Source organism: Gorilla gorilla, chromosome 10 (assembly GCF_029281585.2).
Source record: "Gorilla gorilla gorilla isolate KB3781 chromosome 10, NHGRI_mGorGor1-v2.1_pri, whole genome shotgun sequence".
NCBI lineage: Eukaryota > Metazoa > Chordata > Mammalia > Primates > Hominidae > Gorilla > Gorilla gorilla.
Genome location: NC_073234.2, coordinates 55,286,706 through 55,310,330, shown reverse-complemented (window position 1 = coordinate 55,310,330; position 23,625 = coordinate 55,286,706). Strand labels below are relative to the sequence as shown.

At 36.6% G+C, this 23,625-nt stretch overlaps 1 protein-coding gene across 7 annotated transcripts in view; it reads right to left on the bottom strand.

Annotated features, from left to right (window-relative positions):
• Positions 1–23,625, bottom strand: part of SCAF11 (SR-related CTD associated factor 11) — a 77,913-nt gene that overhangs the window by 42,069 nt on the left and 12,219 nt on the right. For all 7 annotated transcript variants that reach the window (XM_055357385.2, XM_055357384.2, XM_063694045.1 and 4 more), the window contains 2 exons: positions 3,094–3,175; positions 684–841 (listed from right to left, as the gene is read on the bottom strand). In XM_055357385.2, the coding sequence (XP_055213360.1) occupies positions 684–841; positions 3,094–3,154 (219 nt within the window). In that variant the 5' untranslated portion in view covers positions 3,155–3,175. The remainder of the gene's footprint in view (positions 1–683; positions 842–3,093; positions 3,176–23,625) is intronic.

The window sequence follows — 23,625 nt, the reverse complement described above, 5'->3', positions numbered from 1 at the left end:
TTGGCCCAAATTGAGTCAACATAATACATTAAAAGTCACGAATGTCTTGTTTCTTATTCGCTGTCTATGACGGTAATATCTCTAATTCAGACTCTGAAATTAGTCCACACTAAATTAAAAACAGGAATTAGAAAACCAGTTCTAAATTCACTTCTGCCTCTTAAACTATGAGATCTTGACCAAGTCATAGAACATAAAATCCAAGTTTCCTCATCTGTAAAATGGAAGGACACTATCGTATCTGCTCTGGTTATTCCACAAGGCTGATATAAAGAAGAAATCAAATAACCTATGTGAAAAGTCCCTGAAAAATATAAAACAAAAAGCAGACAGAAGGTGTTATTAGTGGTAAACAGATATTATCCTATTAAGCACAGAGTCAAGTACACTGAAAAATTAATTACTGCATTTCTACCAGAAAAAAAATGTTTGATCTGTTCTTCCTGTAAGGTTATTAACTTTTTTTAAAAAAGTATGCATTTAAAATATTATTTGCAAAATCAAAACCTGATAAAAGAAAATTAGAAGAAAATGACTGACAGAATTTGAATAACACAAGGAAATTTGTCCAAAGTAGGAAGAAAATACATTACTGTGAAATAATTTATGAAAGGCAGTATCAACTCTTTAGGTGAAATGAAATCATGCTAGGAAATTAAAATACATTAATGTGTCAGACTTACCTCTGCCCATTTAAGAATACAAGTCATACAGAAGACATGATTACAGCTTTCTGGAAAACCAACTTCCTTTTCTAATAGACAATTAAGACATATTGGGCATCTGTCAGCCTCACTGTACAACAGACCAGTGGAAATAGTATTATCTCCGTTTTCTTCACCTGTTAAAGTAAAACAGTCATATGTGCTTTCAAGTTCTCCAGACCAAAAATCTTGTGTTTCTAGGAGTATAGTAGATTAGATACTCTAAAGGACCCTCCTACTATAAAGCAAATAGATCTTAGATAAATTATAGCAAACATACTGCTTGAGCCCAACATGCCCAACATTTACTTTCTTAAATTTTTTTAACGGGGGACTGAAACAAACTTTTCATTAATTAAATTTAAAGTGAGTAATATTCACACGGATCAAAAATTTAAGAGCAAATTTCTCATTCAAATTTATCCCCATCCAGTTCCAACCAATCCAATAAGTAACAACTGTTAAATTTCTTTTGTGTTCTTCCTAAGAATTTTTAATGTACAGAAAAACAAATGCTAATACAAACTCTTACACATTCCTTTCTTTACACAAATGCAAGAATACTATACACACTAGTCTGCTTTTTTCTTTATTCAAATCTATTGATGGACATTCACATGTTTTCAACTTTTGGCTATGACAAACAATGTTGCAATAAAAATTTAGTTATTTCGCATTTTTAAAAGCATATCTGTAGTGTAAGTTCCTAAAAATGGAACTGCTAGAGTAATGTGTGTATACATTTGTATTATGAATAGGTATTAACAAATTATTCTCCTTAGGATTTGTACTACTTTAAACCCACCAGTAGTGTAACCAACTCATACAAAAGTATGCATTGCTGGCTCATAAGAAAATAATAGATACTCTGAAATTCAACATAAAAATAAAACAGAAATAAAGGATTGGTCAGCTGAAATGTGAACAGTAATATCAAGCAAAGTTGGAACTGTCCTGGGCACAACTGTCCAAACCAGTGTTTAGATCTGGAGACTAAGCCTTAGAACCGCTTCAGGAAGGAAAACTAATCCTGATAGACTCCAGTATCAAGCCAAGACTTTTAAATGGGGCTAAAGAGGTCCCAGCATGGGCCTGGGAAGAAACAAATACAAATCCTCTGGAGGAAAGAATACCTAAATTAGGCTCTCATAGATTTAATTTATCAAATGTAAGCTCATAATCAAACATTACCAAACCTAAGAAAATAAGCTGTCTTGAGTGAGAAGCAGCAGGAAACACATTTAGAAATCCACTAACTTCAAATATCAGAAGTTTCAAATACCACATAAAATGGACAATCAGCAGATTAGATCCAAGAAAAATACTTGTGAATTGGAAGACAAATCTGAGGAAACCAGCTAGACTCTAGGAGACAGAAAAGTAAATATAAGACATAGCCTGTGAAACAGAGGTTAAGAAATGAGGTTACAGAATGGTCTAACATACCAATTGAAATCCAAAAGAGAATAAAGGAAAGGCAACAAAGAGGTAATTGGTCGGGAAATGATTAAACACATGAACCAACAAAGTAAACACAATGCATACTGTTAAGAGAAATAAAAATAATCCATGTCTAGAAACAATGGAGTAAAACTGTAAAATATCAAAGACGAAACCAAGACCTTAAAAGCAGAAAATGGGAAAAGACAGATCACCTACAAAAGAGAATGATAATTAGACTGGGAAGAAATCTCCAGACAGCAAGGGAAAAAAATGATTAATACCTTCAAAGTGCTAAGAGAAAAAAAACCTATCATTTCAGAATTATATACCCAGTAAAACTATCTTTGAATAGTTTTAAAGTGGATAAAATAGATAAAAAAATTCAGAGTTTACCACCAATAGACCTTCACTAAAGAAACTTCTCAGATTTATTTTCAGAAAGAAAATAAATGAAGAGGAAATAAACTCAAGCAAACATTGCATAAAACATCATCTAACTGGTCGTGTCTGAAATAAAAGAACTCAAATAATGGAACTATAACCTATACATTGAGATTAGGATGATCAGAGTTAAAGCATTCTTGGGTTCTTCTTCTGTTGGTAGTGAAGATTAAATTAGCTTTAGAAGCAGAGGACAGTACCAACGCTAACTTTTTTTCTTTTTTAAAAAGACAGGGACAAAAACAGAAACAGTAATTCCTAAACCAGTAGAGAGTAAACCTTTAAGAAAAAAGGGAAAAGTAAACAATTTAACAAATCAAAAAACTTGATCAGTCGAAAATAAGATATGGGAAGAAAAAAATGTGTATACTTAGGCAGCTTATTTTGGAATTTAAGAACAACAATAACAAAAAACTCCTGTGTATTCTGAAATGTATACAAGTGGACAGTTTGGAAACAACTGTTTTGCTTTCAACAAACAAACTTTATAAAAATGAAAAGTTACCTTCCATGTCTTCATACTTCTTATCTCCCATATTTAGGGTACATACAGTTTTCTTCTTCATTTCTCTTTGGAAAAGGGTTTCCTATAAGATAAATTATAATAGAGAATTTTTATGTTTGCCTTCTCCCAATAATATCAATTAAAAAAAAATCCTAAACTGTAAGAAATTATTTTACACATAAAAGAACACAGTACGAGCCAAGCCAGTTTGTGGATAATCCAGTACTCTTTTATACTCCTTGCTATCAAAATGCACAGTCTTATTGAACGGAAAAGCCTTGGCCGTGCACGGTGGCTCACGCCTGTAATCCCAGCACTTTGGGAGGCCGAGGCGGGCGGATCACGAGGTCAGGAGATCGAGACCATCCTGGCTAACACGGTGAAACCCTGTCTCTACTAAAAACACAAAAAATTAGCCGGGCGTGGTGGCAGGTGCCTGTAGTCCCAGCTGCTCGGGAGGTTGAGGCAGGAGAATGGCGTGAACCTGGGAGGCAAAGCTTGCAGTGAGCCAAGATCGCGCCACTGCACTCCAGCCTGGGTGACAGAGTGAGACTCTGTCTCAAAAAAAAAAAAAAGAAAGGAAAAGCCTTTTATAACTATTAAGCAACAAAGCCTAAATGATATATTTTATGGCACAGACATAAATGCAATTGAAGCTTAAGGAACAGAGATCAATTTGGAATAGAGTTTTCAGAGAATGTGATAGGTTATATGTGTTGAGGAACTTCAGGCATTCAAGGAGCAACACAGTATGGAGAAATACAATAACATTTAGCTAGGCCAATCTCACAATTGAGCGGGTGAGAGAAAACAGTGGGTGAAAGTGTGTGTGTGTGTGTGTGTGTGTGTGTCTACTAAGGAGACAGTTGTGTGTGTATATGTGTGTGTCTCTACTGAGGAGGGGGTTGGCATGTAAGCCATGAATTTTATCTGAAAAATCACAGTGAGAGGTAATAAGAAATAAGCAGAGCAATGTAAATCAAGTATGGCTAGATTATAGATGGATCGCTAATGATTGACTGAGAACCTTAGATTCAATCTTATAAATTCTATGAAGAAGAGTGACAAGATAAAAGTGATATAAGTGAATTTTTTTAAAAAAGATAGATATGCCACCCAAGTATGGATTGAATTACAATGGAAAGAGATTATAAGCAGAGATATCTGCATAGCTAAAGTAACTGGCTGTGAAGTATATTTGAAAAGCACGGAATTAAAGGGCTGAAGAAATTCTGAGATTTGGTGAGCAACTACAGGGAAGGAGACAATATCCTGGCCTAAAAGACTAGGAAAATGGTGCTTATAAAAAGGTAAAAATGAGAAAAGTGGGAAAGGATGTTAATATGGCAAAGGCAAGAAATTCATACAGTAACATTTTTTTTTAATCAACTTTTTTTCCTAAGAGATGGGGTCTTGCTGTGTTTCCCAGGCTGGTCTCCAACTCCTGGGCTCAAGCGATCCTCCTGCCTCCACCTCCCAAAATGCTGGAATTACAGGCATAAGCCACTGCACCTGGCCTTAAAACAACTCTTAATATTCCTTCCTGAACTGATGCAAGACATAATTGCAATGAAATGTCCAAATATGCATTTATATCCACGCACAAGAAATCCTTGATTTTATCAGTTGTGATTCTCCTATATGTATCTGAATGGGTTTTTCTATTAATTTCTAAAGTAATTTACACATGGTAGTTTCTACATTAAAGGTATGAACTGCCCAGGAAAATTCCCTATTTGGTTAAATAAGGAGAAATACAAAGTCCCAGACTTATAGTTCAAAAACCATAAAAGCAGAAGAAACTTAGTAGCATATGTAAGAATGATTTAAAGGTTGTAGCAGATTAAATACAACCTCAAAATGAGTCAGCATTAGAATCTAAAAACTTTTTTTAATCCAATCAATCTGACAATAAAAGTTGGATGAGGAATGTTTCCCACTCTTAGCCTATGTGTGCAACATCTGTTTTAGTTCTGGTGCAAACTAACTTGTTTTAGTTCTGGTATTTAAGGACAAACAACATAATGATGAATGTCCAGGGAAGATGACTAAAATGGTGACAGCCCTGGAAACCCTATCATATGCAGAAAGGTAAACTAGTAAGAATGTTTAGCTTGGAAGAACAGAAAGCTTAAGAACATTAGCAATTATCTTCAAATAAAATGAACTGTTCTGAAGGGAGGTAGAATAATCTATCAATGAAAGTATTCAAGCAAAGGCCCAGTGATCTTTTGTGGGATTTTTTTTTTTAGCTCCAAGATTTATAGAATACTATAGGTATACTAGGCAATTCTCTTAGTACTGAACAAGGCAGAAATCTCTACCTTTATGTTCTAGCGGGGAAGACAAAATAAACAAAATAGTAAGGAAAATATCTAGTATGTTAGACGTTGAGAAGTGCTATGGAGAAAAATTAAAAACAGTGTGGTTATTAAGGAATAAAAAAAGAGGAAGCTGTTGTTTCATACAGAATACTCAGGGAAAGCTTCTGTGATAAAGGGAAATTTGAACTGGCAATCAGAAAGCAGCAAGGGAGACAGTTATGTGAATATCATCCAGTGCTTCCAGGCTGAGCATTCTTGGCAGAGAGAATAGCCAATATGAAAGTCCTAAGGCATGTCTGGTATGTTCAAGGAACAACAAAGAGATGAATGACTGGAATACAGTGAAAGAAGAAAAGTAGATGAGGACAGAGTTATATTGCACTGCTGTATATTATTATTTTTTATTTGGGGAAATTCATACCATACTATCTCCTTCATTATCCTAAATATCTGAGAATAAAAAAATATTAAGGTTGGAGTTAATTCAATGTGATAAACTGTCATTTGAAAGTTACCACAGTATTTTAAAAACCTAAGAGATGTTCAGATGTAATATACTATCCCTTTATGTAACGCAATGATTTGTCCTATTTAATAGTCTAACCTATGCTATTTTCACATTTCCTCCTTTAAGCATACTAACCTGATATATAATTTATAATTTATATTTTAAAGTGGGGTGCATTGGTATATGCCTATAATCCTAGCTACTTAGGAGGCCGAGGTGGGAGGATCTCTTGAGCCCAAGAAGTTCAAGACCAGCCTGGGCAACACAGCAAGACCCTGTTAAAAAAAAAAAAACCTACAATTAATATTTTATAGTAAGCACTGTCTTCTCTATTTTAAGACCCATATAGTGAAATATACATGAGAAACTAAGAAACCTCAATCAAGTTACAGACTGCCTTTGTTAGAAATCTGCCTTAATGGCCAGGTGCCGGTGGCTCATGCATGTAATCCCAGCACTTTGGGAGGCTGAGGCGGGAGGAGCGTCTGAGATCAGGAGTTCGAGACCAGCCTGGCCAACATGGCGAAACCTTGTCTCTACTAAAAATACAAAAATTAGCCGGGTGTGGTAGCAGGCACCTATAATGCCAGCTACAAGGGAGGCTGAGGCAGGAGAATTGCTTGAACCCAGGAGGCGGAGGTTGCAGTGAATCGAGATTGCGCCAGTGCACTCCAGCCTGGGCAACAGAGTGAGGCTCCATCTCAAAAAGAAAGAAATCTGCTTTAAAAACTGTTTAAGCATTCCAAAGTTTTAGAAGTTGCATGCTTTATTCCTTAACATGTCCCGTATTAACTGTTTTTATACCTGAAAATGATTATGCCATGTTACCAATTTAGTCATTTAAAATGACAGGAACTTAGCATTTTGCTAGATGAAAGTCATAAGTCTCAGTTCAACAACTTATAAACTTGTAACTTGTCCTGTTTATCTGTTCTATCTGCCTGGACTCCAGTTTTCAATCCAAGGATCCACAAGTATTTCTGAATAAAAGCTTTGCTTTGAATATCCAGTGACAGGAACACAGTAATACCACACAGAGTCATAGTCCTAGCCAGTAATTTGTGGTCAATAGCCCTAAGAGGTAAGATGTGGATAGGTAGGACTACCCTTCCTTGTAGTTACCTGAAAAGTTAGATATATCTCAATTTTGTGTTATTAACTATTTATGGCTTTATAATCATAAGTTATATTCTACCTATACTACTTATTAGTTCTACTAAGTTCTGTAAGTTAATTATCTATTAGTCAAATTGTATTTTCTTTTATTGGTTCTACATTTACTAAATGGATGTTAATTCTAGATTTTCAGTAAACTCTGCTTTTCTATTTTAATTTACAAATGTCAATCTTTAATGTTTCCTCCTAGGCTTTATCTTTCCAAGCTAAAATATCTTTTTAGTCTGTTACCCCTAATATAATGATCTAACATACTTCTATCTTCCAGTTGCTCTTTTCCATTTCATAACATATTGTTTCTGCTAGATACTGAAAGTGATACTCCAAATATGTTCATATAATAATTGGGGAAGAATGGTCTAAGTTTTAAATTTTATTTATCATATAAGAAGGTATTAAAGTTTGGAATTTAAAATTAAAAAAAAAAAGCACTGATAAAAATCAGTTTTTAGGAACTCAAAACTCATTTTCCCATAATAGAATACATGGAAATGAGTGTCCTAGGCCAGCCACTACACTGCATTCAAATAATGGTAGTGATGCAGGGCACAGTGGCTCACACCTGTAATCCCAGCACTTTGGGAGGCTGAGGCAGGCGGACCACTTGAAGTCAGGAGGTTGAGACTAGCCTGACCAACACGGTGAAACCCCGTCTCTACTAAAAATACAAAAAATTAGCCGGGCATGGTGTAATCCCAGCTACAGGCTGAGGCAGGAGAATTGCTTGAACCCAGGAGGTGGAGGTTGCAGAGAGCCGAGATCACGCCACTGCACTCCAGCCTGGGCGACAGAGCGAGACTCCATCTTAAAGAACACCCAAAAAAGCAAAAAACAAAAATGGTCTGTATTAAGGCATTTCAGTTCTCTAGAATAGTGCTGCCCAACAGGGAATTCTTCTATCAAGCACTTCAAGTGTGGACAGTGCATGTGAGAAACTAAATTTTAAATTTTTGTGAAGTTTTAGTTAATTTAAATAGCCCAATGTGCTACTGTACAGCTATTTAAAAATATATTTAATAGCTGCACTGCTACTGTAGAGCACAACTGTTAAAAACCTGTTTCAAGTTATATTTGGGATGCTAAGAATGTACATTCCATTTTAACAGTTGCTGGGTACCTCAAGCCTCGGGGAATCAGAAGTAGCCAGGGTTCCTAATAATGTAAACTATTCTTTAGCCTAGTCTGGTTTGGTTTCAAATTACTACCCTTCTTTCCTTCTATTTTTTTTCTTCCAAAGTCTGTTTCTTTCTGCTGTTACAAAACAGAGCTCCTTTCCCTTCCAGTTCACTTCAAAACTCCCTCTCCCTCCTTGCTCTTGCTGTTCTTCAAGTAAGCCATGGTATCTAAAGATATCTACATCCTGGTTAATACTACAAACTTTAGAATCCAACAGGTCTAGATTCAAATCCTAACTCTACCATCATTCAATAAATGGCTGTTATCAAGATCATTATTATTCTTATTGTCAGAAACAACAGAGAAATAGGAAATAGTAATAAAACTGTTGCTTGCCACTTTCTTTGTTTTCCCTAAAGCAAATGCAAGGACTGAAAAAAGATAAATCAACATTACTAAATAACAACTAAATTGATCAAGTCTCCTATTAGAGTGTGAGTGTGTGTGTGTGTGTGTGTGTGTTTGTTTTAAGAGAAACAGTCTTGTTCTGTCGTCCAGGCTGGAGCGTGGTGGCACAATTACAGCTCACTGCAGCCTTGAATTCCTGGGCTCAAGCAATCCTCCTGCCTCAGCCTCTCAAGTAGCTAGGACTGCAGGTGCACACCACCACATTCAACCATTTTTTTTTTTCTTAAGACAGAGTCTCGCTCTGTTGCCCAGGCTGGAGTGCAGTGGCGCATCTCAGCTCACCGCAACCTCCGCTTCCCAAGTTCAAGCAATTCTCTGCCTCAGCCTCCTGAGTAGCTGGGATTACAGGTGCCCGCCACCACGCCCAGCTAATTTTTGTATTTTTAGGAGAGACGGGGTTTCACCATCTTGGCCAGGCTGGTCTTGAACTCCTGACCTCGTGATCCACCTGCCTTGGCCTCCCAAAGTGCTGGGATTACAGGCATGAGCCACTGCGCCCGGCCTCAACTAATTTTTTTATTTGTAGAGATGGAGTCTCCCTCTGTTGCCCAGGCTGGTCTCAAATTCCAGACCTCAAGCAATCTTCCCGCCTTGGTCTCCTAAAATGCCGGGATTACAAGCATGTGCCACTGTGCCCAGCCTTCTAGTGATATTTTGTCAAAAAGGTAGAATCAGATTCTCTGGTTACACAGAAAGAAGAGGGATATAAATGGCCACGAGGAAATATCACACTATTACCAACCCTACTCCCAAGCCCAATCCTGCCATGACAGACCCTACTATGGATGAGCACTGATATGATAAATGAGAGACAGAGTTGAATAAAAGGGAAAGTAGAAGCAGTCTCTATGTTGGGCACACTTATGCCAAGGGCATACCAGTCCCCAGAATTAGTTTCTAGTTCAGTTTCTAAGAAGACTATCAGTGACCTGATTGCTTGTTAGCAGTTGATCAACAAAAGCAATTTCTAGGAATCTTTCATATTCACTTCCTCCACTGTGGACCTATACTAAGAAAAGGACCAAGCACCATTCACTGATGAACAAATTATCCTATTATCTTGTGCTTACCAGATAAATGGAAAATTAAGAAGCTGAAGTCACCCACATTTACAGGTCTTTTAATAAAATCAGTTTCCTATATCAATCCAGAAAGTAAGGATATGTTTCAGAACGTCTCTAAAATTCTCGTGCAGTGTGGAAGCGAGTGCCAAAATAATCCATAATGATGCATGTCACCTCACACTATGCTCTACAATGATCAAAAACCTAATTATTGAAACAAATCATTTTCTAAAGAGTAAAATGAATAAAGAATAAAACATTTTCAAAGTGAAAGGCAAGCCAGAAATCGTCAGCCAGACAATGAAGACTGAATTGAAAATAGGACAAGTTTTTCAAAGCTAATACATTTATTTAGAAAGTTCATCAAGTGTTCTAAAAAAAGAATTAATTTTCCTGCTTCCTTCTTCATTTAATGTAGCATCATCTCCTTAACAGAAATTGTACTGTTGCATGCAGCAAGGTCACATACATGTTGAAAAAAATTATAAAATATAATTCTCAAACTGTATTTAACATGAATATGAGGTGATTAAAGTTGGCATTACATTCTAAAATATATCAAAAGTGAGATCAAGGAGTTCCAGTTCCGGGTAAGATGGAATAAACACATCCCACCTTGTTAATCTCACTGAATGAAACTACAAAATACTGACAGAATGAATGGAGCAGCTATATGAAGACTCAGGAGTAAATAATAGCATATGGACTAGAGAAGACACCAGAATCTGATGCATCATCAAACTGTCAGTAAGTTTACCACCTTTTCTCCATCCAGAATCCCCTGGCCTAGGATTAATGAAGCCTGAAACCTAGAAAGTAGGCACTGGTAACAACAGAGAGCAAGCTCTAAGAGAATCCCTCTAAATATAAAGTGAGGTGGGTAAGGGGGAGGGGAGCTGGGGGGAAGGAGTGTCTCCTTCCTAATGTTCAGAAAGAGAGGGGGAAACTGCTCCTTTTTTTTTGTTTTCCCCCTTTCTCTGTTCCTCATTCCTCATGTCCCAATTCCCAAATGATCTGGTGATGGTAGTGGGTGCAACACTGGCAGCAGCAGGAACCTAAAACTCTTAAGAAAAGAGAGAGATGAACCATCCTCACCAAATAAAAAAACTCTGGGCCAATCTTGTTGACTTCTGTCTTCCTGTTACTTGGATCCAGACACAGTTACAGGAAATGGAGTAAATGAAAACCAATTTTCTGGCCAAAAGACAAAAAAGAGTGTCCCAGGGATCTAGAAAATACCATGGATATAACAGAGAGAAAATAACTCAAGAAAGTAACAGCTGTTTTTGAACTCCTAACTCACCAAAGCTGAACGTATGCGGATTTAAACCCAAGCAGCATACCACCGACTCTGAAAACTGAAATACAAGATAAACCTCCACACATGTCACAGACTGGCTACTGGGTAGCGCATATTGAAAAAGTATAAATAGTAATGTAAAGTTTTGAAAACAGAACTGAAGTTAAAAAACTACAACCTACAGAAAGCTAATTGGAACTTGTGACCAACCTGAACCCAACTGGATCAACTGCCTGTAAAAATAAAAATATTGGCTGGGCACAGTGACTCAAGCATGTAATCCCAGCACTTTAAGAGGTCAAGATGGGAGGACTGCTTAAAGCTAGTAGTTAGAGACCAGTCTGGGCAACAAAGTGAGATCCTCTCTCTACAAAAAATAGAAAATAAAGTAGCCAAGCATAGTGGTGTGTCACTGTAGTCCCAGCTAATCAGGTGACTGGGGCAGGAGGATCCCTTGAGCCCAGGAGTTGAAGGATGAAGGAAGGTACAATCATGCCATGCACTTCAGCCTGGATGTGACAGCAAAACCCTGTCTCTTAAAAAAAAAAAAAAAAAATCCAAAAAACAAAAACAAAAACATCAACATTTTCCATAGCATTTAAACAAAAGACAAAGTTTTGTAACATAATATTCAAAATGTACAGAACACAATCCAAAATTACTTGGCATAGAGAGAGCTGGGAAAAATAACACTCTCATGGGAAAAGACAATTAAAAGAAAACACCACCAAGATGACACAGCTGGGTGAATTATCTAAAATGAATTACCTAACAAGCAGACAAAGATTTAAAGCCAGTATATATATATATATATATATATCCCAACAAGTATAAGCAAATACTTTTGAAACAAATGGAAAGCCAAAAGATCACAGCAAACAAATAGAAGACATAAAGAACAACCAAATGGAAACCAACAAAAAGTGAAAACGGAAATAAAAATACACTGAATAGACTCACAGAAGAATGGAAATAAAAGAGTAAAGAGTCAGTAAACTTGAAGATAAACCACTAGAAATTACCCAACCTAAAAAACAAAGAGAAAAACATTGAAAAAAAAATATTAAAGGCTTAGGGACCTGTGAGGCAGTACCAAAAACCCAACATTCACATCAAGAATGCAAGAAAAGGAAAATCACTGCAGAAAAGAAGAAAAAAATAAAGTAGAAAGAAGAAGAAAAAGAAGAAAGAAGAAGAAGAAATAATGGGTGGAAACTTCCTGAAATTTGGTGAAAGGCATAAACTGCTAAATTTAAGAAGTTCTCAAAACCTCAGAGAGAATAATCCCAGTGAAATCCATGCCTGGACACACATCAGAGTCAAGCTACTGAAAGTTACAAAGGAAAACCTTGAAAGCACCCAGAAAAAACAATGATGCATTACTTACGAGGGGGAGGGAGTTTAATGATTTGAATCACCGGTGATTTCTCATCAGAAACCATGCAAGTCAGAAAAAAGGGGAACAACATCCTTCAAATGCTAAAATGGAAAAGAACTGTAAACCTAAAATCCTCTATCTAGTGAAAATATCCTTCAGGAATGAATGTGAAACAAAAGGTATTCAAAGTGGAAGAAAAATGATGAGAATTCTTTTCCAGCTCTAAAAAAATTCTTAAATGAAGTTGTGTCAGAAGAAAAACAATGTTAGGAATGATGGAAGATCAACAGCAACAGTAAATGCCTGAGCAAACATAGTTAACTATTCTCATCTTGAATTCTTTAAAATACGTTTGGCATTAAAGCAAATATTTATAACACTTTCTGATAAGATTTCCAATACAGGCATATATACCTCAAAGACATCATGGGTCTAGGTCCAGACCGGAGTAATAAAACAATATTGCAATAAAGCAAGTCACACAAAATTTTTGGTTTCCTAGTATATATGTTTATATTATACTGTAGTCCATGAAGTGTGCAACAGCATTATGTCTAAAAACTGTACATACTTGATTTAAAAATAACTTATTGCTAAAAATGCTAACAATCATCTCAGCAAGGCTTCAGCAAGTCATAATCTTTTTGATGGTGGAGGGTCTTGCTTTGATGTTGATGGTTGCTGACTAATCACAGGATGGTAGTTGCTGAAGGGCAGGGTTGGCTGTGGCAATTCCTTAAAATGAGATAACATTCAAGTATGCCACACTGACACTCCTTTCACAAAAAATTTCTCTGTGTACAAGACGCTATTTGACAGCATTTTATCCACAGCAGAATGTCTTTCAAAATTGGAGTTAATCCTCTCAAACTCTGCCACTGTGTTATCAACTAAGTTTATATACTATTTTAACAATGCTCACAACATCTTCAGCAAGAGCACATTCCATCTCAAGAAACTACATTCTTTGTTCATCCCTAAGAAACAACTCTTCATTCAAAATTTATCATAAAATTGCAGCAATTCAGTCATGTCTTCAGGCTCCACTTCTAATTCTATATTAGTTCTCCTGCTGTTTATACCACACCTGTAATAGTTACTTCCTCCACACAAGTTCTGAGTCCCTAAAAGTCATCCATGAGGGTTGGAATCAACTTCTTCACAATCCTGTTCATATTTTGAGCTCCTTCTATGAATTACGAATGTTCTTTATGGCATCTAGAATGGTGAATCCTTTCCATTACTTTGCCCATATCCATCCAAGAAATCACTGTCTGAAGCAGCTGTAGCCTTATGAAATGTATTTCTAACAGAATAAGACTTAACAGTCAAAATTACTTCTTGATCACTGAGTTCAAAAATGGATGTTGTGTTAGCAGGCATGACAACATTTATCTCCGTGTATTTCCATCAGAGTTCTTGGATGGCTACGTGCACTGTCAATAAGTAAGTACTATGTTGAAAGGAATCTTTTTATCTGAGCATTTGGTCTCAACAGTGAGCTCAAAATATTCAGTAAACCATGCTGTAAATGGATGTGCTGTCATCCAAGCTTTGTTGTTCCATTTATAGAGCACAGAGTAGATTCAGTATAATTCTTAAGAGTCCTGGAATTTTCAGAACGGTCAATGAGCACTGGTTTATAAATTTATAGTCACCAGCTGCATTAGCCCCTAACAAGACAGTCAGCCTGTCCTTGGAAGCTTTGAAGCCAGGCATTGACTTCTCCTCTCTACCTATGAAAGTCCTGGATGGCATCTACTTTCAACAGAAGGCTGGCTCATCTGCATTAAAAATCTTTTGTTTAGTATAGCCACTTTCATCAATGATGTTAGCTAGGTCTTCTGGATAACCTGATGCAGCCTCCGCATCAGCACTTGCTGTTTCGCCTTGCACTTTTATGTTATGGAGATGGCTTCTTTCCTTAAACTTCATGAACCAACCTCTGCTAGCTTCAAACTTTTCTTCTGCAGCTTCCTTATCCCTCTCAGACTTCATTGGCTTGAAGAGCGTTAGAGCTGCGCTCTGGATTAGGCTTTGAGTTAAGAGAATGTTACGACTGGTTTGACCTTCTACCCAGATCAGGCAAACTTTCTTCATATCAGTGACAAGGCTGTTTGGTCTAATTTCAATATTGTTGAGAAATAGGGAGGTCCAAGGAGAAGGGGAGAGATGAGAGAACAGCTGGTCAGTGGAGCAGTCAGCACACAGGCAAACATAAGTTACCTGTCTTATATGGGAGCTCTTCGTGGTGCCCCAAAATAATTACAATAGTAACACTAAAGATCACTGATCACATATCACAACAGATATAATAATAACAAAGAGATTTGAAATACTGTGATAATTACCAAAATGTGAAAGAAACATGAAGTAAACACAAGTTGTTGGAAAAACGGTGGCAAACCTGCTTGATGCAGAATTGCCACAATCTTCAATTTGTAAAATATGCAGTATCTACAAAACACAATAAACTGAACTGCAATAAAAAGAGGTATGCCTATATGTGTACATTTAACACAAGATAACTGCAACATAAGGGGGGAAAGGTAAAGGGACATACATGGTGGTAAGACCTCTATTTCACTTCGAGTGGTAAAATATCAATTCTAAGTAGACTAAAATTTTAAGTATGTATAATTCTTAAAGCTACCACTAAAAACATTAGTCAACGTCTCGTGTCGTTCCACCTTCATTTCAAGAAGGGTGAGTAAAGTACAGTAAGATATTTTGAGAGAGCCCACATTCACGTAACTTTTATTACAGTATATTGTTATAATTGTTCTATTATTTGTTATTGTTAATCTTTCCTGCACCTAATTTATAAGTTAAACTTTATCATAAGTATGTACATATAGGAAAAAACATGATAGACATAGAGTTTGGTACTATCTGTAGTTTCAGGCATCTACTTGAAATATATCCCACATGGAAAAGGGGTAACTACTATGCCCAGTTCCCTTCAAATCAGTCCAAGTTGGCCAGTTAAAATGGAATACTAAAAAAATGTTCAAATAACCCAAAGAAGGAAGTTACAGAGGAACAAAAACAGAGGGAACAAACAGAAAATAGACTTGAACCCAAACATATCCATATTTAAAATATGTGAGATGTAGCAAAAGCACTATAGTATTAAATTTCTTCTATCAGAAAAGGTCTCAAATCAGTAATTTAAACTTGCACCTTAAACTAAAAAAGGAGCAAAGTATATACAAAACTGGCAGAAGGAAGAAAATAAAGGAACAGAAGTCAATGAAATTGAAAACAGAAAAACAGATAAAAATAAATGAAACCAAAAGCTCATTCTTTGAAAAGATCAATAAAATTTAAACCTCTTGCCAGACTGATGATGTAGATAGCCTGAATAGCCTTAGGACTATTTGAAGAAATTGAATTTGTAGTTAAAAGCCTTCCAAAAAAGAAACCTCGAGGCCCACATAATTTCCCTGGTGAATTCTAAGAAATATTTAAAGGAGAAATAACACCAAATCAACACAATCTCTTCCAGAAAATGGAAGATGAGCACTTCCCAAATCATTTTATGAATCCAGCATTATCCTCATGCAAAAAAAAAAATAGTACATGAAAAGAACAAATTTATATTCTGCTCCTCATCAAAACAAAAACTATGGTACATTCAATCATATAATGAAATACTGCTCAGCAATAAAAAGGAATGAACTAGCATTTCATTCAACTAATTGTATGCATCTTAAAGGCATTCTATTTTGTGAAAGAAGCCAGTCTCAAAAGGCAACATATTCTAGAATTGCATTTACATGCAAAACTATAGTGATGAAGAACTTGTTAGCAGTTACCTGGGTTAGGGGAATGTATGACAACACAGTTTTTGGCGGGGGTGGGATGATAGAACCATTGCAAATCTTGACTGTAGTGGTAATACAGATCTATACATGTATTAAAACTCACAGAACTATACACCTCAAAAAGCTCAATTTTACTGTATATAATAAAAGTTAAACTTTCTTAAAAAGACTAACGAGAGCAATTTTTTGAAAATATTATGAACTAAAATATAAATTGTTAACATTTTCAGGAAAGGCACTTTTTCACTGTCAACTTCATAGTTTCAGTTGTTCCAATTCTTATAACTACTGCCAACACAGAAGGCACCCAAATTATACTGCCACAAGATGAGCTTGGGAGGGAGTGTTTGAATGTTTTATCTCTGCTTTCTCCATTTCTACAGCACTGACAGGTCTGAGAGACAACAGGTATCTATAACCTGTAGAGATACAGAGATTAAAAACAACAGGCTCAATTTAACAACTGCACTAAATTCTAAGGCAGAGTTGCAGAAACAGATCAGTTCCAAAACCCTAATGATAGCATGGGTGATCACCAAAAGAAGACATCTATTATGACTCCCAGTTAGGTTAGACTCTTATGTGACAGTCATCCACTCTATGGGAAGAATATATTTACAACGCAGTACTTTATTTAAGAAAATACAAATGAGTGCCTTTTATGTGCCTGGATAGTTTACCATGAGAGTCTGAAAAATCATCAAATGACAGGCTTCCATTATTTCTCCAAATAAGAAACAACTGTAAACAGTAGCATATGTCCTTTGATAACTTCAATATATTTATGCAATTGTTGTCTAATAACCCCACCCCTGCTTAAGGTATGGAGGACAGAACAAAAAGAGTTGGTTACACAATCTTCATTTATCCTCAAGATTCTCATCCCCATTCACTGAAGTACAATGACATAACTAATTTATATGCTAAGGGCAAACCTAAAGCTCTCTTATATTTATTTCCGCCAGGCAATTTCTGAATGCCTGTTACAGGTACTTTTAAGGGATGAGTTATACATTTGGAAAAGTAGAGTTTACATGTAGAAAACTAAACTTTATGCCTATTAGTGACAAAAAGCAAAAGAGCAGTGAGATGTTATAGACTCATTTTACAACCAAACTTCCCAAGAAGACTACAGGAGCACTTGGATCAACAGCACTGTATTGGATCAACAGCACTGTATTTTCACATCTGGGAGGCAGAATAACAAAGAGAAGAAATGCATCCTGGATGGAAGTATGGAAGTAGAGGAAGAACTGGTGAATTTTTATCCTTTTAAGAAAAACAGGAAAACTGTCAACTATATTTTTACTTCAACACTTGGTGTACCCTGGAAAGACTTCTGAGCAGAAATGACAATGCCTGTCCATCTACTCACCTCCCAAAAAAGGGAGATGGGAAAATTGTGTAGGGCATAGAAAATACTTGCAAATAATAAAGAAAGCTCTCTTAGTTCATTTGTGCTGCTGTACAAAAACAAACAACAAACAAAAACAAACAAAAGACACTTGAGACAGGTAATTTATAAAAAATAGAAATTTCTCACACAGTTGTGGAGGCTAAGAAGTCTAAGATCAAGGCATCAGCAGGTTCAGTGCCTGCTGAGGATCCAGTCCCTGCTTCCAAGATGGCACCTGTTACTGCATCTTCAAGTATTAGGTGGTGGGGCTTTTAGGAGGTGATTAGGCTGTGAGGGCTATGCCCTCATGGATGGAATTAGTGCCTTATAAAAGGGCCCTGTTAGTTCTCTCCAGCCCTTATAGAAGGCACTAATTCCATCCATGAGGGCAGAGCCCTCACAGCCTAATCACCTCCTAAAAGCCCCACCACTTAATACTGTTGCATTCAGGATTAAGTTTCAACATGAATTTTGGAGAGGGCATAAACATTGAAGCCACAGAAAAATCCTAAGAGTTAAAGGGGGAGAATTAGTGAAAATAAATGACCACATAAAAATGCTTGTCACAGAAAAATGAGAATGGATTTAATAGGAAAAAAGGGATGATGTTCAAAACACTGCTTCTGAAATTCTACCCCGTTCTGTTTAAACAAGATTTTTAAAACTTTACAGAGTTTCAATTCCAGAAATTAGTTTATTTTGCACAAATGCTGAAAGTTACTCTTTCGTTGATTTCTTGAGAACTGATCACTTTCTTCATACTAATCCCTTACAAATTGGCACAAGTAGTTATTATAAAACCAAGACAGAAAAAAGCAATTATCTTGCACAGTGTAAACAGGACATCTACTCTTTTCTCTAGCTATGCCTATTATCTGAATTTCTTAAACACAAACTCATCCTTCTAGGTATCTCAGAGATAAGTACAATTATGTTACATAAATGTATATGTATCAATGTGCCCTCATATGAATATTTTACACATAATTTAAAGAAGCATTTCACAATCCTACTCCTATGAAATACAACTCTAACCCAGATACCGATTGTATTACATACTATGCAAACTTAAAATTAAAAAAAAAAATTCTGCCACATTAGCATAAGGCATGAATAGATATTGGGATTCCTTCCTAAATGTAATCATATCACAAATGCTACAAATGCCCATAACCTAGATTTTTGTGTAAGAGTTTCATATTATTTTTGGCTACTACTTTCTAACAGGTCACGAATGATCTCATTTAACTTTTATAGAACCTGGTGAAAGAGGCATCTCAATTTTACATACAATGAAAATAAGTAACATGCCCAAGATTGAAAAGCCAGCATTAAGTAGTAGGACTGGAACCCATTAGCAATTTACCAACAAATAACACAAATATTAATCCAAGTCACCAGAAGTTATGAGTATTCAAACAACAAGAAGTGGTAACATTCTTAATGATTCAAATGACTGCAAAAATGTTAAGCTTTTAACCTGCCTTCTTTATCACTATATTACTAGGATCCAACAGCATGCCTTCAAAGGAATGCCCAATTATTTATGGATATGTTTAGCAACCATAACACATGTTATTTGTCAGGCATGATTCTAAACACACTTAGTCCCTCTCTCTACATATATTAACAAACCACCATGATCTTGAGAGATTAACTTCATTTTACAGTGATACTGTCATTACCCCCATTTTATTGTGGAAACACCTAGCAAGTGATGGAGCTGGGACTGAAATTCAGATAATCAGGCTCCCTTATGCTCTTAACCATTGACACTAAACGGCCTAATACACAAAAAGATCTCTATAAGGGTCATAAGTTACCCAACAACTCACCTGAACACCATATCCTTACAGTATTTATGTAACTAATTAAGTAAAATTTATCTGAGTCCAGTGGTAATAAATAGCAGCTAACTCTATGTTCCATTCTCTTAAATTAGCTCTATTTAGTGAGTGACTCTCATGCCCTTTTAGTGCAAAGAACCTGAGAGTAGAATAACTGGATTAAGACTGTCCTGCTCCACCAGGTTCCAAAATACCTGTGTTTGGGAGGAGTGCTCCTCCTCCCAAAATACACTAATAGGAAAAACTAAACTGATATTAGTAAGATACTAGTTGTCAATGTCTTAGGACATAACCTAATATATCACATCATTTAGAATAGTTTGTTTTAGGGAAACAGGGCAGGTGATTTATAAATTAACAAAATAAAGAAATATTGTCAAAGAGTATATATAGTTGGTTTTTGGAAGAGACAACTCAGACCAAAATAATGCTGTTAGAGATTGAGTGATATTCGGATTATCACCTAAATGTAATTTTATTATAAATGCTACAAACTGCCAACTACCTTTTCAAATGAAATTTCTAACTGGTCGGTCTTCTGCTATGTTCACCATGACTAACACAGGATATGATTTGTTCGACACCATAAAAGTATTATCAGTAAGACATGTTAATGAGAAAAGGAAACAGGGATGAAGAGTCAAAAACGATGAATGAACTCATCCCTAAAACAAACTATTCTAAATGATGTGATAATGTAGAGAACAGTCTTACAAATCCATGCCAAAGAAATAACCCTGATATTAATCCAAGTCCCTTAAAGTTGTATCAAAATAATCTCTAAACAAATAGCCCCTTAGAGCTCTGAGATTCCTGTCTCCCAAAAAGATCCAAAAACCGAAACACCATTCTCCCATTTTCTGAGGAATAAATATAATCCGTCATCCTTGAATAAATACGTTTTTGTTTTTTATCTCATTTCCCCAAGTTATTCTAGTTACAGATTAACTCTAGGCTGTTCATGGGGGTATTCAGTCTGAAAATCTGGAGTATTCTCCCTAGTCCACTGGTTTTCAAATTTCTTAAGTTTTAGAAATATTTGATTCAAATTTTATTTTCAGACATATTTTAGAATATGGTTTTGGCCAACACAAAGCAGGCCCCATTATAGCCTATCTCAAAAAATCTGGGCAGAATACTAAAGGAATTCATCTGAGTACTACACTCTGAAAAGTAAATTAAAGCGGGTGGAATGTGGAGGGGAGTAAAAATCTGGAGAAGTGAACTGCATTGAGTCTTCCTGTTTTATTTTTCATCTTTTCTCTCATAGCTTTGTCCTAAGGGTGGCTACATGGTGGCAGTGGCACAGGTGGCTAAAAGTCTGAGAGAAGTCCCATTTTTCTGGGCGTTTCTAGCCAAAGGAACCAGGAAAAGGGGACACTGCAGGGTGGAGAAAAAATCCTGGAGAGAGTCTGATCAAGGGGATTCCTTAATTCTCTGCATGAATCTACACAAGTCCTAGCTGAGCTATGCAAGCATTCAGTTAGCACAGGACAGACCCAGGGCAATACAGCAAAGACTTTGAAAACTAAACTAAAGGTGAACTATCAACCCCAAAAGGTAAGACAAAGTTTGTAGTCTGAGGCCAGGCATGGTGGCCCATGCCTGTAATCCTACCACTTTGGGAGGTAAGGTGGCAAGATTGTTTGAGCTCAGGAGTTCAAGACCAGCCTGGGCAACATAGTGAGACCTCATTGCTACCCCCAAAAAAAAAAAAAAAAAAAAAAATTAGCCAGGTGTGGTAGTGCACACAGGCAGTCCCAGCTACTCGGGAGGCTGAGGCAGTAGGATTGCTTGAGCTATGGTCGTGCCGCTGCACTCCAGCCTACGCAACAGACTGAGACCCTGTCTCAAAAACAAAACAACAAAACAACAACAACAACAACAAAAACCTCACCAAAATGTACGGTCTGAATCTAAGGGGCTGTTTGCTAAAACAAAACAGAAACAAAACATCTCTAGAAGACTATTTACAGGACCTAGAATCTACATAACACAATATTGTCCAGGATACAGTTCCAACTTACTTGACATACAAAGCACCAGGAAATGTGACCAATTCTCAAGGGAACAGAAAATCAATAACAGACAACCCCAACATAACTCAAATATTGGAATTATTGAGGACTTTAGCTATTATAACTATTCTCCATGGAGAAAAAAATTAACACTTTCAAAAAAATGAAAAGACAGAATTCTCAGCAGTGAAATAGTATAAAAAATTAAAATTTTAGAGGTAAGAAATATGTCTAAAAAAAGGGTACAATAACAGAATAGAAATGCAAAGGAAATGAGTCAGTGAACACGAAGCCAAATCAACAGAAACGATCTAATCTGAACAGAGAAATAAAAGAAAGAAGAAAAAAATAAAGAGTCTCAGGGTCCTGTGGACAACATCAAAAGTTTTGTCACTTGAGTACCAGAAAGAGGAAGAAATTGGTACAGAAAAAAATACTTGAAGAAATAATGTTCATAAGCCTCCCAAACTTGAAGAAGGGCACAAATTTAGAAATTCACCAAGCTCAGAGAACACCAAATAAGATAAAGGCAATAGAAAAACATGCTTATAAATCATAATCAAAGACGGGGCACAGTGGCTCAAGCCTGTAATACTAGCACTTTGGGGGGCCGAGGCGGGTGGGTTGCCTGAGGTCAGGAGTTCAAGACCAGCCTGGCCAACATAGTGAAACCCCGTCTCTACTAAAAATACAAAAATTATCTGGGCATGTTGGCAGGCACCTATAATCCCAGCTATTCAGGAGGCTGAGGCAGGAGAATCACTTGAACCCGTGGAGGCAGAGGTTGCAGTGAGCTGAGATTGTGCCACTGCACTCCAGCCTGGGCAGAAAGAGCGAAACTCTGTCTCAAAAATCAATCAATCAATCAATCAATCAATCATAATCAACTGCAACAAAGCAAACATGAAGAAAAAAACCTTTTTTTTACATTTATTTTTATGTCAATAGTTTTTGAGGTACAAGTGGTTCCCGGTTACATGGATGAGTTCTTTAGTGGTGATTTCTAGGATTCTTGTGCAGTTGTCACCTGAGCAGTGTTACACTGTACCCAGTATGTAGTTTTTTATCCCTCACTCCCTGCCAACCTTCACCCTGAGTCCCCAAAGTCCACTGTATCTTTCCACTTATTTATTTTTGAGACAGTTTTGCCCTGTCGCCCAGGCTGGAGTGCAGTGGTGCGATCTCGGCTCACTGCAACCTCCACCTCCCAGGCTCAAACAATTCTCACGCCTCAGCCTCTGGAGTAGCTGGGATTACAGGTGCGCACCACCACACCTGGCTAATTTTTGTATTTTTAGTAGAGACGGGGTTTCACCATGTTGGCCAGGCTGGTCTCAAACCCCTGGCCTCAAGTGATCTGCCCATCTTGGCCTCCCAAAGTGCTGGTATTACACGCATGAGCCACAGCACGCAGCCCAAAGCCCATTATATCATTCTTATGCCTTTGCATCTTCATAGCTTAGCTCTCACTTATAAGTGAGAACATACAATATCTGGTTTTCCATTCCTGAGATACTTCACCTAGAATAATGGCCTCCAGCTCCATCTAAGTCGCTGCAAAAGACATTATGCCTGAGTAGTATTCCATGGTGTATATATACTACATTCTCTTTATCCACTTGTTGGTTGATGGGCACTTAAGGTTGGTTCCATATCTTTGCAATTGTGAATTGTGCTACTATAAACGTGTGTGCATGTGTCTTTTTCATACAATGACTTCTTTTCCTTTGGGTACTCAGTAGTGGGACTGCTGGATCAAATGGCAGATCCCAATATGTCCAAAATATTATCATTTCAACATGTAATAAATTTAAAAATTATTAAAGATGTAATCGATTTAATAATTGTTTAATGAGCTATTTTACGTTCTTTTTGTAAAATCCAGTGTGTATTTTATACTTATAGTACATCTTAATTCAAATTAACCACATTTCAAGTGCTCAAGAGTCACATACTTAGTTACTGGCTACTCAACTGGACCATGAAGCCCTAATGCAATCACTAAAAAATAATACAAAGACATAAAAGTTAAAAAACCAAGGGATACATTTAAAATAAAATATCAAAATATATTCATATAATCTAAAAAAGGACACACACTTTGGGAGGC